Genomic DNA, 18,124 nt, shown 5'->3' with positions numbered 1-18,124 from the left:
TAATGATAATTATTTTCCCCACCTTAAATTACCATAAAGAAAAATCTCATTGTAATGCATCCAGATGATTTACATTTGATTTTTTGTTCAGTAATGAATATGTTAAAAACAAAAACAAAAAAAGTGACTAAACAGTCACGAAAATAATGGCAAGAACAAAACAGGCTTACTTTTTTTTTGATGCAAAATTTGATTTTGTATTTCTCTCTTTTGAGTGTGGGATAAATATTCATCCCTTTATAAGTTTTATAAAAAATAATAAAAAAAAATGTTTTAAATAATAAATGAAAATAATAATAATAAAAAAAAAAAATCCAGCAATGAAGAAAAATACAATGCAATGCAAAATTGTGTAAAAATGCAAAAAAAAATGTTTTGAAAAATAATAAAAGATTTAAAATACAAAAATAAAGTAATAATAAAAGAGAGGCAGGAGGCAATGTTGTCTAATTTTACCATCTAAATGTTTTATTTGTGTTTTGCAATGACACTGGCTTTTTAAATCTCTATTTTCTTTTGCACTTGCTATCTTAGGAGATGCATTGGAATTGTAAACAGTGAAAATGATAAAATACATTTCATAAAACTACTTACAAGCAGTGTACGTCCAAGGCAGAGGACGACCATACCTGCTCCGCCCCGATTTATAACAATACGTCATTTTATAGCTTTATGGTTCACATATTTACATAGGTACAACAACGTCTCATGGCACACCCACAAAACCTTGTGTGTTTTTATCTTTTTATAATTTTTTCTTAAGAATTATATATACATCCATTAACCCGGCTGCCTGCTGCCAGGGAAACACAGTTAATAATTTGTGTACTAATGTAATTCTTTCATTACCTGTAACTTACAATAAAATTAATACAGAGCTCAATCTACTGTCTTTTTCATAAAAAAGGTAAACTTATCCATAAGATAAGTCAACAAATAAAAATAATAAACATATTGCACTTACATCAGGACAGCTGTGGACCTGGATCAAAGTGGAAAAGGGAAATTCAACTGACTGCAATGAACAAAGCAACCAGTGAAACCTCTAATAAATAACTACATTTTTTGTATTGGTAAAACATGTCGTCTTATCAACAAATATAGGGAAAGATCCTAACTGACCTTGTGCCCTATTAAATATAGAGTGCATGATTAAACCTAAAGTCCGGAAAAACATTTTAAGTGTAGAAACGGAAGGTTAAGTAGGTCTGGAAGCTTCATAGTTGAGTGCCATAATGTCCTGAGAATACTGTCTCGTCCATTCTTAATGTGGAGCTACGATGAATGGCTTATTGGCTTTACATAAGCATGTTTTGTATAGTCTTTAGAGACCAACGACAGTCCATTTCAAGCTCAGAGCAAAATGCTCTAATCTTCAGGTGCAGTTTGGTCCATTCCTCTAGAGTGTTTGTACACCTATTTATGAAATGTGTATTATATTAGGGTTGTGCCAGCATTTTTTGCACCCCTTCATGTGATATGGAATCGACAGACATGAAGGAAGGTTCACAGGAACACCACGGAGCGATAAGTGCATGATCATCAATGTCTTCTACGTGCCATCCAGACATCAAACCCCATAGGCACAAGACATTTCTGAAATGTCCAGGAAAGTCATCATGAAATGGAGGACAAAGAGAGGTGCAGTGCTTGAGCAGAAGAAGAGAAACATGCTAAACAGTACCCAGCTGTCTTAGTGTTAAAGAGGCAATAATCGCCTCTTTTGTCTCCAGTACACCCGGAAAACCAATTAAATAAAATTCAAATGGGAATAACCAGCATTATTCAGCATGGTGGTGCCCCACTCGTCCAACGCCATTAGGTCGGTCACACTACCTTTTCCTCTATCTTTCACCTCTTGTAAACAAAGCCTTGTGCATTTTTCCACTCCCTGTTTCCTTCACCACATTAACAGATAGAATGGCTGATGAGAATGAAATGCCAAGTGAAAGAAACCTCTCGAATGCTATATATATAGTCTCTCTTTCTCGCTTTCTCTCTCTGTCATCTTAGGAGGAGGAGGATGTCGATGTGGTGCTGGGTTTCTTTTGATTCACCAAGTCCATGTAGAGTTCTGAACGCAGAAATCGAGGGTACGAGTCTTTCTCCATCAGGCCATATATCCTCCTCTGGGCCAGGTCGAAGCAAGAGCGATCAATGTTTTGCACGTTTTCTTTAGTATGTTCCCTGGTGTAAGAATCCAGATTCACCTGGAGGACAAACAAAAAGCCATTACTTGCAAGTCAACAGACATTTTAATTCATGTTGCGGCTAGGTTACAGACAGTTTAACCAGAAAGCATATTTGCGGATTTCCCCCAGTCCATTTATAGACCGTCTATAGACCTCGTGCTCCAGGAGGGCCACCTTCCAGCAGAGTTCAGCTGTATCCCTAATTAAACACATCTGAACCCATTAATCAAGGTCTTCAGGATCACTAGAAACTTCTAGGCAGGCGTGTTGGAGTTAAACTTAACAGGAAAATGGCCCTCCAGGAGCAGGAATAGACACCCTTGGTCTAATGCATATTGCGCAGAAATGGCAAATCGCTACTTCCAATGCAATATGACTGACTTCATGCATAATCCAAGTGTTTTATTTATATTCCACATGGAAAAAAAAATTATGTTTACATTGACTATGAAATACTTAGTGCTTACTATTTGTGGAAATTCTGACAAGTCAAGGAGACTTAACCTTATAAACACAACTTTGTTGGTTTCTATGATATTTTCTTTAAAACAATTCATGAAGATTGGCAAAAACTAAAGCTATTTACCTTTTAAAAAGGAGTGAAAAAATCATCCCATATCTTTATTTAGTATATTGATTATGGTTGCCCAAAGTTTGATTATTGTAATAGGTCACCACTTGGTGTTCATTGAAAAGTCATGGTCTTGAAACTAAAACCAGTTGAGCAATAGCCTTTTTTATATATATAATCCTGCTCCTAAATGGCACATAAAACAAACTGTGATTGGTCATTTAACATGTTGGTAAGATGGTCTCTTTCCAGTAGCCAGAGTAAGCTGAAACCTGGACTGGACTTTACGCTGAAAGTCAAATATCTAGCAGCTTGAAATTACACAAAGCTCAGGCTTCTTCAGTTGTACTGCTCGAAAAATTGCTGCGAGGTCCTGTTGCTCATCTGATTTTGAGTTTCCAAACTGCTTTCCAAGTTTGCAAAATGAAAACATGCACTCATGCTATCTGCTGCGTGTTGTGCGGCCAAGAAGGAGACCATTAGTCAGGCATGACATCATATCCTCCATGGCTGCTTCTTTGACAAAATTTTTAGGCTCATGACACAAACCAGATTATTTTAAGATCGTTTCCACCCTTTTTTATGCTGCTAAATACAGAATGTTGGCATTGTTTATATGTAATGAGTGGTACTCAACAATTCACAGTTAATATCTGGGGTGACTTTTAATGTTCACTTTTCTGTAAAATTTTAACTAAATATGAGACTTCATGCTCACCTCCTTACAGGACTGGATGGCAATGAATTCCGCAAAGATTTTCTTAGCTTTTGATGTCATCTTGGACTGTGATTTAATCTTCTTGTAATCCTCACAGGCCAGCCAGAAATCCAGATTCTCTTCACTAAACTCTGTGCGCAAGAAAGCTCTAAACGCTGCCAGCCCATCTGATGAGGGAGAGGGAAAAAATAAAGAGGCAGAAAAGGGGAGATGTTATTGGATGGATAAACAGAACCATGGCAACGGCAGCCTTCACTGAAGAGGCAGCGCTAAGTGCCAAACCCTGAGTCACTACTTAACGCATAAACATGAGAACACGACTCCAACCAACGATTTAATTCCATGTGTTCTCCTCCGAGACTCCCGCTGCCATGTCCTGGGCACCATGAAACATTTTCATAACTATTCTATTATTATTTTTCTGCATTTCTTATTTTAATTAAGTTCCTGACTCACGTTCAGGGACTCAACTTAATTAAATCCCATTATTTGTACTGAAGGTTGCTGTAGCTGCCAAGCACAAGACGGTAAGCACTGCAGCAAAATGATAATATCTGCACTGATTTTAGATCATCTTTATGTAACCAGCAATACCAATGAAGTAGCTACATTTTATGCAATACAGAAGAAAAAATATACAAATAATTCAGCTTATGATTATTTTACAGCACATGCATCACAGTGACTTCCTTATACAGTAGCATTACACACATTTTTACAGACATTTTTTAAGATTTCCTTTCAGCTCTAAAGGCGCCCAGTATTAAAATAGAAGGAAGTGTGGCCCCGTCCCAAAGCACGCAATCACCTTTCCGTTCTCATAAGAGCCTGCTGATAACAGCATGTGGATGCTCTCAGGTTTTCATATGAGGGAAACAATCGCTGTGGAAAAAGACATCTCCTGCCTCAAATCTCAGGATCTAATTGCATCACAAGCACTTTCAACATCACAAAACAAGTGAATCTGATTAAAAACCATGATATGGATGGTGGGGTTTTGTCTGAGTGCTTTGATCTGTGGTCTTTCTCTGACTCCATATGGATGTAGGATTCTATTAATCTAGGATTACTATGAGAGCCATTGACCATGTTCAACAGACCGTTCATTCAGTGACTCAGAGCAGGAAGTCGAGGGAAAGCATGCATGCTTAACACACTGCAACAATGCAGTCATCATCCCTGTGGATTCAAGCCAAGCCAATGGAATTCATCAAATACATCCAAAAAACAAGTTCATAAAGAGAATATGTCTTACATTTGTGGATGAGCAGCTTGTCCAAAGATTCTCCCCACTTCATTGCCTCTTCTGGAGTGGGCCTGCAAATAAAGGCAGAACGGTTTTTCAGCAAACCCATCTCTGTCAGGTTTCTCATTGTGTGACCCATTCGAAGCTCTGCCCTTCTCTCGCTTGAGTGTGTGTGTGAGCGTCTGTCGAAGTGTGTGAGTGTCTGAGTAAGTCTCTCTTGGATGGCCTCTTTTATACTTTCCACTGTGGAGAGGAGGGGGTGGGATCAGGCTGCTCCAATAGGATTACGTGTCAGTCGGAGGCTCCGCCCACAGCTTCTCTCAAAGACTCATTCTTGCCTTCATTGTCTGTCTAAACTCAGCACCTACAGTCTGCAGCTTTAACACTTACTGTGACACTGCCAAATAAGGAAACTGTATCTAACAGGGGAGTGTTATTTATCATAAAACCATCAATCAGATCATAGAGTGCACTTAAAGATGTGCGCTTTACAACTGTAATTTTTATTTTGACCTACTTGCAACTTCTGTGCATTGATTTGTAGATCTGTGCCATGAAACATTTTATATTCTGCAGTTCATGTATAGCTGAACACACTTAAAATACTAATACTAACAATATCATTCATCTCTGCAATATAAGCGTTTTTGCAGCACATATCTAATCATAATTTAACCCTTTGATGCATTACTTACTCTACATTAGACAGATCTTTTAAAGACATTTTAACCACCATAGTATATAATTATTATATCAATGACAGTCATATATACAGTATACAGTATATATAGTAGGTTAAAGTTTTAGTAATTTTGTTGTGTGCTTTTGTCATTTCTATTTATTTATTTTTTTGTTTATTTTAATATGTTTATTTTTATTATTATTATTATTTCATTTGTATTTCTTGGCAACAAACTGAAATAAAAGAGTTTAATTTTTATATTTTACTTTATTTCAGTTAACCTTTTTAAGTAACAAAATGTGTTTTTGTTTTAGATAACCCTGTGACAAAGTGGTGATAAACCATGTATCTGTGGAATATAGAATAACTAGTACTAATTACTAATATCTATTATCAAAGAGTTATAAATACATGTTAAACTATATTATTTATAATTGCAACAAAAAAAAACCCTCCTAAAGGTATTAATCTAAAAGACATCTTTTTAGACCTTTCTCGGTGTGTCTGCCTCTTTCATCCCACACACATGAGCAGAGAGCCACCAGCTGGATCACTACCCATGAAGCAGGCGGATATCACAAATACACAAATACACACACACACACACACACACAAACACACACGCTTACTTGACAGACTTCATGGATTTGTCGAGCTTGCCGACTGGGGACTCATTCCTCCTCCTCAGGAAAGCGAGTCGGTTCTTCATGTCTTTGGCCCTGCACAAAAAAATGCACAGAAGGGAAAGAGTTGAGTTCTGCAGGTCATAAACAAACCAACAAATCAATCGAAGCCATGGAAAACACAACCCCATAAATCCAAATCAGATCGTCAGTGCAGTAACCCATAAAAAGTTCTTCGGCCGTACATGTTTTCCTCAATCCGCAGTTATCAAAGTTGAGAAGACGTTTAAAGTTCCTGGATCTGTTTTGAGAAACTCTTTCTGCCTCTTGTCAGTCTCTCTTCCTTCTCGCCAGTCCTGTGTCTGAGCGAGAGGATGAGTGAAGGGAGGGTTGTGCCACTCTCCATACCATCGCTCCGCTGTTCAGGTGCCACCGGGAGTCCCGGAGGCCCTAACCTAGGACCGATGAGCCCCGGGGACCGCTGTGGAGTGCAGCTGCATCTCCAAATCTCCAAAAACCTGACAGTTCACCCCTGGATCCACGTCTCATGAGATGCGCGCTGAGCTCCGGAACCTCCAGATGCCCGTCCTCCCTCTGCCTGACCTCACGTACCTCTTCCAGAGGAACAGTCTTCACACAATTTCCGCCCACTGATTTCCACTGTGGCTTTGCAGATCCTCTGCCCTCATCAGCTGCATTTGGCCTCTCGTAACGCAGGCACAGGCTGATGACAGTACCAAAAAAAAAGCTGAATCCCATTTTTGGCCCTCCCAAGGCCACTGTTCCCACTTAAAGCACACACTGAGTGTTCCTGCGGACCATGATTGTACAATAGGCATGAGGTGTTGTTAGATACAACATGAAGTTTATACAATTCAAATACCCAATAAACAATTATTCTGCCATGCAGTACATCAGCGTAATTGTTCAGCTGTTTACAGTTGCTGAGCTACATAGGAACTTGATGCTCTGTATATTGGCTGTTGTATAACAACTTATCTAAACAGAATTTAGTGTCAGAACTATTCATTTTGTGATCTGACACTGTTCAGTGATTTTTCCCCCCAGACAGTTGGTGTAAAAATATTTTAGAATTGTATACGGACGACTTGTTTTGTGTGTGAGTGTTTTTATGGTTTTTAAAATAAGTTTCTGCTGCTCACCAGGGCTACCTTTACACAGTAAAACTGTGAAATATTTTAACAATTTGAAATAATTGCTTTCTATGTGAATATATTGTCTTGTAATTTATTCCTGTGGTCAAAGCTGAATTTTCAGCATCATTGCTCCAGTCTGTCACATGATGCTTCAGAAATCATTCTATTTTTTTTTTTATCTGAAAAATGATATATACATTTTTTTCAGGATTCTCTGATGAATATAAGGTTCAAAAGAATTTATTGTAAAACAAATTCAGCATTTCTTTGAATTACAGTTTTCTAACAATGTAAATGACTTTTCTGTCACTTTTGATCAATTGTGATTCATTATGGCAATAATACGGTATTTATGGAAGTAACAGTTGGTTATGCAGTGATTTGCGTCAACGGTGTGAACACAGAAACAACCTTTGCAGTGCAACAGTAGAAATAAGTCAAATTCTGTAATAACCGCTGGCTAATAATCTGACCAAAATTGTTTGGTCGTCTCTGGCTATGATGATGGAATGCGTAGACGAGCCTCAACAGGAAAAAGGAAATCTGCTGCTATTTATGACATATTATGTTGCCCTGTAGGCCGGATCTACTAAAAATTCCCCCTCTTTAAAGAGGACTAGCTGGTGACCATGCCGGCCAAAATACAATGCCAGGCTCTTCTTTTTCCAAGTAAAATTACAACACAAGTCCTGAGCGAAAAGATCATACATCAGGATTACAGAATTCAAGCAGTTTCATTTAAACTATAAGTACCCCCAAGTTTCAAAGCTAAGGCTGTTAGTATCTGAGAATCCAATCAGCTCAGCAAGCTGGGAAATGAGATGATGAAACGTTAGTCAGCCGTGGTGTGACTAACTGAGAGGAAGTTCCTCACACCAGATGTTTGAGAAAGAAGGCGACAAAGCTAATTTAAAAGCTATGACAATTCAACTCCATGAAAAAGTATGTCCATTATTGATGAGTCTAAATGCTACACACCTATAACTTATAATTGCGGACTTAAAACTGTATGGTTTTATCTAATTAATTACAATACAGTTTGCCTTATTTAATACATTATTTATGGCTGGCGTTAACCTTTGAGGATGATGCCAAAAGAAAGTTTTGACAAATTTGATTAACTAGGAAGACTAAATGTGTAGAGTTCTGTATAACTTCAATGAGAATACAATATTCTGAGAACTTTATTCTGTTATAACTTTTGTCATTTTTAAACTATCATCTAAAATCGTACAGTCAAATATGTTATATATTAAGATCTGTGATGTTTGACAAAGACATTTACACATAAACCCCTTTTTATTTTGAAGTCTCTGGTGGGACATAAGAATGTGAAAGCGCTCAGAATTGAAACCCTCCAGAGTCTGCTCAGATAACATCATAACTGCTGAAATCATCAGGCTTTTTGGTAGATAAACTGACTCACACACATGACTTAGATTTCAAACAGCTATCAAAACATTAAAACTGCCAAATAATGCAGTATTTTAGATGGATTCCGATTGATTGCAAATTTGTATGTCAAACTTCGCCCACTTGCGAAAGTAACAGAGTAGAGGAAACAAATAAATCACAAGATATTTCATTCCAAAGCTCTCTTTGTATAAAAATAGAGCTTTTACAAGAAATAAATGAAAGTTGGCCAATAGGAATGTGTCAGATTGATTTATTTTTTACTTCCAGTGGGAGATCTGGCTTAAAATGAGAAGGTATAAGAAGGAGGGTGTTGGATCATACGCACAGGAGGAAAGGTTCTCATCAGTTTATGGGCTCTGGAAAATATTTAGAAGTGTAATGAAACATTTTATGATCCAGGTCGGGTTTCACTGTGATCTTATAAGCTGTGTAGCTTTGATGAAAACAGATGAATGCAAACAATAGGAAAACTGGCTTAAGAACAGTCCTTTGAGTCTATAACTTATTTAGACAGTGACATAAGGCCGAGTTTGACCTCATTCAGCACACAGAAATCGACAGGTTTTTTAAGGCTCTCAGTGACATTAAATGCAATGCTGCCACCTACTGGATGTGATCATTATCAACACTGTATATATGGGAGAGAGAGTTGTGACCACTAGATTAACCACTTAAAAATTAGCAACAGAAATAAACTTGCTAGTATCTTGATAGAAAGAGAACACAGTGAAAATACTAAGGATTTACAAATCAACATCCACAAAAGTAAATAATTAGAAATGTTACAACCCATCCAGTTTAAAGGCATATATGAATTGTGTTAAAGAATCATACACACCTCACACACACACACACACACACACACACACATATGGACTAAATTCAGAAGAACTGTGGCAACGTCTCCAAAACTCTTCAAAAACCTTCCTGCAAAGCTAAAGTACTGTTAAAAGTTGTAGGCACTTGTGTAAAAATGCTGTAGTGAAGATGCTTTCAAAAATAATGTCATAGATAGATTTTTTTTATCAATTAACCATTATTAACTAAATCAAATCAATATTTGGTGTGACCACCCTTTGCATTTAAAACAGCTTTTGTCCTTGGTACACTTGCACATAGTTTTTCATGTAGGTTTGCAGGTAAGTTTCTTGAAGCATCTTGGAGACGTTGCCACAGTTCTTCTGTATATATTCCGTCTCAGTTTTTTTCTTTTTCTTTATGTCGTTCCAGACAGATGGATGATGATGAGATCAGATCTCTGTGTGGAGCACTGGCTGTTGTCAGACTCCTTGTGGATACAAAAATCTCACTGGATTATTACAATTAATAGCAAAAGGAATGTTTGGAAATATAAACTGATATTTACGTATTTGAGATAAAATAAACAAATTAGGTGCTTCACAAAGACATTTTTTAAGTTGGTTATTAATATATTTTTCTTTAGTGTGATAAGATAAAGTATGACCCACACAAAGTTCTGATCTCACCATAATCGAGTCAGTCACACTAAATATAGAAGTTGGCAACTTCTTCAATATGCTTGAAACAACCATCAACACATCATGTGTTTATCATGATAGAGATAAGAAATGGCCATATTCAACCATATTTAACCTGTCAGGTGTATAATAATAAACTATCTTTTCTTGTAAAGATAAATAAATTGTGCCAGGTGTAGAAAAGACTGTCAATGGATCAAGGGATATCTAGTAACCACATCATATTTGGTCTCTCTCTTTTGGCCACTAACAATCCATATTCCTCTGTGTGTGTGTGTGTGTGTGTGTGTGTGTGTGTGCGCACGTGGCCAAAGAAACACCCTCTGGCCGTTCAGTGCCACAGTGTTGAGATTCCACACTGCTTTGCAACACCGTTAGAATTGCCATGTGGCATCAGTCTGCCTGCCCTTCTGCACGAGAAAAACACCACGCCAGTGAAAATGTGTTACAGAGTATTAGCTCAGCTATAAAAAGAGGAGGAAAGAGGACTGAAAAATCACTCAAATACTCAAGCACATGCTTGGCCTTTTGGCTAAGATCAAGCATAGTAACAGTGCTGTTACAGTACTTCCCAAAAAATGTAGTGTAAGAAGAGAGTGCGTGGTAAGATGAGCTTCACCAGAGAAAAATAAGATGCACTGCTATTTTTATTGCTCTTTCATAGGCCTGAAGACCAAATAGCGATCACAGCTATGTTACATTTAAAGGAATAGTTCACCCCAAACATGTATTTTTTGTGAATATTTCCTCACCCTCACTCTTCTAGCCAAAATATGAGTCCATAATCCATAATAAAACTTCCTCCATTGAAAAAAGTCCATCCACTGTTGTCCTCTCACATCAAAATCCACCAGCATATTTGTTCAGAGCTGTTTCGGACTGTTTTCATTTGTTAAGGATGCTCGATCTCTGCATACTTCTCACCTGATTCAGACCATATGACTATTTCACTGGAGAAAGCAATAAAATGGATAAAGGACTTTGTTTGGAAATAAATTAATGGATTTGTTTCTTACAAACACATAGTTTTTGGCTTCACAAGATGTTAATTGATGCACTGGTGTGGATAACTTGTGGATTATTGATGCTTTTATCAGCTGTTTGGACTCTCATTCTGATGGCACCCATTCACTGCAGAGGATCCATTGGTGAGCAAGTGATGGAATGCTACATTTCTACAATGAAGAAACTAATTTTACATCACATTTACATCTTGGATGGTCTGAGAGTATATTTTCAGAACATTTTCATTTTCGAGTGAACCTTTAAATACTAAATTTGTAAAATGCCTTTACATTACACATTTGTCTATAGTTAAAGCAAATTTCTTGCGTTCAGTTTTATCAGTTCATGCGTTGTTAGGAAATCAAACCCTTTGCCACTGCTAGTGCCATGCTCAACGGTTTGAGCTACACAAAAAAAAAAAAGACACAGCTTGTTGACAAAGTAAATGCACAGAACTATTAAATTAATTTCAAAAGCATAACTCAGACTTGAAAAAATAGGTGAAGGTATTGAACAAATGTTACATATCAAAGTTAAATTAGAATATACATTTAAGTGAAGGTTCTGAAGCAATTAAACATTTATTACATGATCGCAAATCATTTGTTCACACATCACGAAGGACGTTGGCCTCTCCTATTAATTTACAAGTTTAAACATTTGAACTGCTAAGCTCTTTAATTAAGAATTTTCAGACACCATATTGCATAGTGCATGATCGGTTGCATGTCCAGTTGTGTCAGAAGCTGTGCAAGCGGGTCATATGCGGTGGGAAAAGACATTAAACGTGACTGCATTGCTTGAGCGAGGCAGCAGTCAAACACCTATCATGCTTGAGAGATCGTGACCTCTCCTTTAGAGAAAAAACATTGGGCTAATTATCAAGCAGAAGCAGCTGCTCCCGCGCCTCCTCACGGCACAGGCCTGTAATCTCTCGACAGGAAGGACACGCCCTCACTGGAATTTATCAAATTAGGAGGCTCTGATCCAGCTCCTCTGAGCCTGTTGACAGACATTTCCCCACAGCCAGCCCTGCAGGGTAAGCCAGAGATAGAGGAGGAGAGGAGATGGTTGCAAGCCACAATTATCTCCAGGCTTTGCCAATTCCCTCTCTGCTCAGTATAGAATATAGAATAATAGAGCTCAGCGCTATTCCAGGCTGTGAAACCAGGACACTTGCTGTGGGAAAGACATTTAGAACGTGACAACTATTGTGATGACTCGCGGTAAGACTTCAGTTTAAAACAAATGCAATGTAGAGTCCAATAGGAGTCCTGTTTCTAAAATGCTGAATTTCTGCACCAAAACACTGGTTTAGCTACGAAATATGTCACATTTGTTCAAGCAATGGGCTTTTGTGTGCCTGTTTTGTGTGCATAATACATTTGCTATTATTAAGTACTGTGTACATGTCTCACCGTCGCTTTAATGTCACCTTTTCTTCAGTGCCTTAGTGGAGACCATTTTCTGTACTTCACAACTAAAAACTAAGAAACTTTAAAGTAGTCATATGGAATTGTATCAAATTATTGACACAAAAGTTGTTTGAAAGTTCATGTTAAAAAATGTTATAATTATTATTATTTTTTAAATCTTTGTGAATCTCTAAATAAATAAATAACTTTTCACTAATTCACTATTCACTATTAATTCATCAAGCTCAAGGATGTTTTACATTTCATTTATTCTTTAGTTCTTAATCTACCATCGTTCTCTATTATGATTTTAATTTACTTAAGAGTACTTAAGATTAAAATATCCAAAAATATTCAATAAGGTAGATATAAACATGGATAGTATATTGAATAGTATATTATTTCCTTTTTCACAGATTTATTTATTTTTTCATTACAGTAATGGGAACTATAACGATAAATGTGTCATTTTAATAATGCAAATATGCAACTTATATATATAAAGTAAATAAAAGTAAACAATTAATTAAATTAAATTAAAATAAATAAATAAATGTTTATATTTTTCGAGTGAAATATGATCCTCATATATTTTTGACACATTTCATGAGGTTCACGCAAACAATTTGTTGAATCAATCCAGAGACACTTTAAAATATCTTACGTGAAGAACATCAGGAAGGAAAACACACTCAAGTTTACTGACAGATTTAAACCAACACAAAATAGGAAAGTCACTTTCAGGTTAATGAAACCACCAAACATCAAAATCCAAAAGAAAGAAAAGCTGAAACATCAGCACTTCACGTGAAGCTCTCCCAAACGCCCTGCCAGACGAACCACAGGAGACGTGAACTCCCGTCACCCTCATCTTTTTCCTCTTCTAAAGTAACCTCATGATTTCTATTTTTACCTCCCTCCTTCCCTCTTCTCATTACTGTGAGAACTCTCAGAGCAGCAGAGGAGACACTTATAGGAGCATTTGGTCCCTACCTTTCAAGGTACTTCTCAGAGAAATCCACCATTGTGTGTAAGGTGTGTGTGAGGGGTGGAAGAGCAGGGTGCTGGGACAGTCACATTCCTCTAACCGCACACAGAGCCTCTGTATCTTTATATAGCACAGGATCTTAGGGAGGCAGAACCAGTGTGAGCCAATCACAGGCCAGATCTTCACTACCACAGACTGCTGTACTGTGTCAGTGTGTTTACAACACACAAACTGTTCCACATACAGTCTGTCTGTATGTCTACTACATGTAGCTGACAGATGTTTTAATGTTAAATTGATTGAACTATATAAGGAAGTGGAAATGTGGATATTTCAGTTGATCTATCTATCTATCTGTCTATCTATCTATCTATCTATCTATCTATCTATCTATCTATCTATCTATCTATCTATCTATCTATCTATCTATGTAAAGGTCTATGATGTTATTCACATATATACCAATCAAAAGTTTGGGGTTAGTACGTTTTTTTTTTTTTTTTTTAAGAAATTAATATTTTTATTCAGCAAGGATTAATCAAATTGATCCAAAAAAAAAAAAGCATCGCCATTTCCACAAAAATATTAAGGAGCTCAACTGTTTTCAACATTGATAATAATCAGAAATACTTCCTGAGAATCAAATGGAAAACGTTTATTTCAAATTGCAATAATATTTCGTAATATTGCTGTTTTAAATTTACTTTCAATAATAAATACTGTAAAATTAATGCAGCCTTGGTGAGCAAAAAAGTATTTTTCAAAAAAGCCTATTTCAAAAACAATACAAATTTGACAGACGCCAAAACTCTGGAACTAAATTATATATCTAAAACTTTTATTAATGTCATGACATGTAACTGTTTGTAGATTGTTGGCATAAGTATTTTGGCTTAATATATTTATTATTATCCAAAAGGTATCTGCCATTTATTGTAAATAAAGAAAACACAAGAAAGTTAGGTTTCAAATTCTTAAATAGTTATACTGTACATTTAAAAAAGTATTGTGAAACTATGACACCTGTGTGAACTCTAGGAAAACTGCCCTAAATCATCCACTAAAAAGCTGATTAAATATCATGTTTGTACATTCATGTGCCTTTTACATTAGCGCACATGCTATGGATCATTGAGACCATTCATGATCACATTCAGTGGCTTTCACCAGATCCCCAGTAATTTCATCTCAGTTGAATTTCTCTTTGAATGGAAACACTCATAATGAGGTAATGTGATGACAGCTACTCCAGCCACCACACCTGGGAACTGCGGTCGCAAGCTCATGTTGACAGTGAAGGTTAGAGTCTGCAAATTCATTCTGTAGCTTGAAAGCAGCTGTGTCCTGTGCCCTTGGGTGAGCCACGGCTCAGCTGTTTTCAGAACAGTTGAATATGCAGACTGAACGTCTTTCTCTTTCACCAGAGGTCTGCAGTTACACTGATCTCAGATGAGTGCTAGTGTCTACTTTCTGTGTCTAGTCTGCTGTCATAAACCAGGTGCCAAAAAGGTGGGGGGAAAAAAACTTCCTGCTATTAGAGCCAAACCAGGTGCATCTGCTATCACATGAACTGATCTGTGTAGGTGGACTTTTTCCCCCTTATTGGGAGATTTTAGATCTGCTTCTAGCTACATAAGATCAATTTTACATGCCATTGTGTTCTCAAGTAAGAAGTAGAAAATCAACATTTTTTTCTGTATTATAATTTGATTTATGATAAGGTGCATGTTGAATGAATCGGCATATTTCAATTTAATTTGGTAGCATTTTATCAAAATGTTAGCTTAAATGATGGGGACATTACATAGACTTCTATTGTTTTTATATACAGACAGTGACTATGTTTACATGGACATCAGTAATCTAATTATTTACCTTATTATAAATAAGACAATATTATGATAAGGTGTTTACATGAGCTGCTTTTAGAATATTCCTTTCATGTTCCCGTTTTATATGTTATAGTACATAGATATATTAATGGCACATGTCATTACGTCCCCTCCAGAATTTCACGTAGAAACATATAGAATTCCAACACATAGAAACTTCATTATGATGCCATATAAAGTTTTGGGTGTTTCATTTTTAATTTTACAAAAGCTTCAAATGCAGTTAATTATTTGTCATGCTATACGTGCAAACAGACGACGGCGTTGCTCTTTTGTTTGCCGTCAAATTTGACCACTGCTGTGAGTAAATCCTGATCAAATTTTTATATATATTTTTTAAATCCCAGTCAACGCTTCACACTCCTGTCCAGTTGGTGGCGGTAAATGCACCATTTAAGCTGGTTTACCAACCGCCATTAAAACATTGAAAGAAGAAGAAGAGTGAATCCTGTTGCAAAATGCGGCGAAAAGTCCTACACGATGGTAATAATGTGATTAAGGTGTATACATGTCTATACTGCACTTCGATAATGTGACTAAAATAGGAATACTCCACATGTCTTAATTCGATTTGTGCTTACTTCGAGTATGACTTTAGCCGGATTAAGGTTATCAAAAATCTCTACATGGTAGATTCTTAATCAGAGTATTGTCTTAATCGTGTTAAAATTGGATTCTTGTTGTCAATGTAAACTTACTGATTGATAGATTTTATAAGCTTATCCTAACCCACACCCTAACCCCTACCCCTCACAGAAAACTTTCTGCATTGTTTCAATTAACAAAAAAATGTATACCAGTTTTACAAACATGGGTATCCCCAAAGGGAGGTTTTTGGAGATGTTGTCAGGTTTAGCTCACATTTGGGTACAAATTTGTCTCCAAAATATGGTTAAGTAGGTACACACTGTCTGTTGTGACTTAAAAACTGTTAGCACATTTTATGTTTTTGTTCAATTACTGTTCCAAATCCAGAACAATATTTGATTTTCTTTTTGTTAGCCATTTTGAATTAAAATGGGGTATTTGATTTTTCACTTAATTCACTTTTACAATTAAGCCTGGTTGTGGGGTATATTGTAAGAACAGTCTTTGTACTTGACATTAATATACACAGTATAGAGATACACTGTAGATTTCAAGTCATCCTTAAATTGTAGCAGACAAATAAAATGTGTGCACATAAAACATTTGCACACAGTAATTTAAAAATTAAATTACTATGTGCAAATGTGTGCAATATTGATGAGAATATAGTGCAAGTGGCAATGATGGGGTCAAGCTCAGCATTGGCAGAATGAGCAGCCAAAGAAGCATGATGACAAAAAAATCATGTCAATTTTGATGCCATTTCTATGATTTGTTGTGTTATAGTGCCACCAAGTTGCCTACCCCTGCTTTTTTATGTGTCCTCAGACAGAGCTCTTACATACAATGCCATTTCTATGATTTGTTGTGTTATAGTGCCACCAAGTTGCCTACCCATGCTTTTTTATGTGTCCTCAGACAGAGCTCTTACATACAATGGGTAAAATAAGTATTGAACACATCACCATTTTTCTCAGTAAATATATTTCTAAAGGTGCTGTTGACATGAAATTTTCACCAGATGTCGGTAACAACCCAAGTAATCCATACAAACAAAGAAAACAAAACAAATAAGTTCAGAAATTAAGTTCTGTGTAATAAAGTGGAATGACCCAGGGAAAAAATATTGAACACATGAAGAAATGGTGTATATGGAAATTAATGTTAGTTGGTTCAGTCTCAACTGATGGCCTATAAAAAGGTGTCTTATTACCAACGTGTGTCACAAGAAACATTTCACGATGGGTCAAATCAAAGAGCTCTCTCAAGACCTTCGCAACCTTATTGTTGCAAAACATACTGATGGCATTGGTTACAGAAGCATTTCTATACTTCTGAATGTTCCAGTGAGCACTGTTGGGGCCATAATCCGGAAGTGGAAAGAACATAATTTCACCATAAACCGGCCACGGCCAGGTGCTCACAAGATTTCTGACAGAGAAGTGAAAAGAATGATCAGAAGAGTTGTCTAAGAGCCAAGGACCACTTGTGGAGATCTTCAGAAAGACCTGGAATTAGCAGGGACAATTGTTTCAAAGAAAACAATAAGTAATGTACTCAACCGTCATGTCCTGTATACACGCTCACCGCGCAAGGCTCTATTGCTGAAGAAAAAGCATGTTGAAGCTTGTTTAAAGTTTGCTGCACAACATTTAGACAAGCCTGTGCAATACTGGGAGAATATAGTCTGGTCAGATGAGACCAAAATTAAACTCTTTGGATGCCATAACACACACCATGTTTGGAGGTCAAATGGCAATGCACATCACCCCAAAAACATCATGGTGTGGCACTGGCAAAATTCATATAATTGAAGGAAGGATGAATGAAAAAAAATGTACAGAGACATTCTTGATAAAAAATCTGCTGCCATCTACCAGGATGATGAAGATTAAACAAGGGTGGACATTTCAGCAAGACAATGATCCCAAACACAGCCAAGGGAACTCTCAATTGGTTTCAGAGAAAGAAAGTAAAGCTGCTAGAATGACTCAGCCAATCACCTAACTTGAATCCAATAGAAAATCTATGGAAAGAACTACAGATCAGAGTTCATAGAAGAGGCCCACAGAACCTTCAAGATATGAAGACTGTGTAGAAGAATGGGCCAAAATCACACCTGAGCAATGCAT

At 36.7% G+C, this 18,124-nt stretch overlaps 1 protein-coding gene across 2 annotated transcripts in view; it reads right to left on the bottom strand.

Moving 5' to 3' along the window:
* Nucleotides 1–445: 445 nt before the first annotated feature.
* LOC107558862 (regulator of G-protein signaling 3-like) overlaps nt 446–18,124 on the bottom strand; it is a 181,369-nt gene continuing 163,690 nt past the window's right edge. For both annotated transcript variants that reach the window (XM_016242551.1, XM_016242552.1), the window contains exons 14-17: nt 6,039–6,128; nt 4,737–4,798; nt 3,482–3,648; nt 446–2,210 (exon numbers count right to left, since the gene is read on the bottom strand). In XM_016242551.1, the coding sequence (XP_016098037.1) occupies nt 2,010–2,210; nt 3,482–3,648; nt 4,737–4,798; nt 6,039–6,128 (520 nt within the window). In that variant the 3' untranslated portion in view covers nt 446–2,009. The remainder of the gene's footprint in view (nt 2,211–3,481; nt 3,649–4,736; nt 4,799–6,038; nt 6,129–18,124) is intronic.

The sequence above is a fragment of the Sinocyclocheilus grahami genome, unplaced genomic scaffold, assembly GCF_001515645.1.
Source record: "Sinocyclocheilus grahami isolate Dianchi unplaced genomic scaffold, SAMN03320097.WGS_v1.1 scaffold662.1, whole genome shotgun sequence".
In the NCBI taxonomy this organism is placed as follows: domain Eukaryota; kingdom Metazoa; phylum Chordata; class Actinopteri; order Cypriniformes; family Cyprinidae; genus Sinocyclocheilus; species Sinocyclocheilus grahami.
Note: the sequence above shows the minus strand (reverse complement) of the source record. Positions and strands in the feature narration are given on the sequence as shown.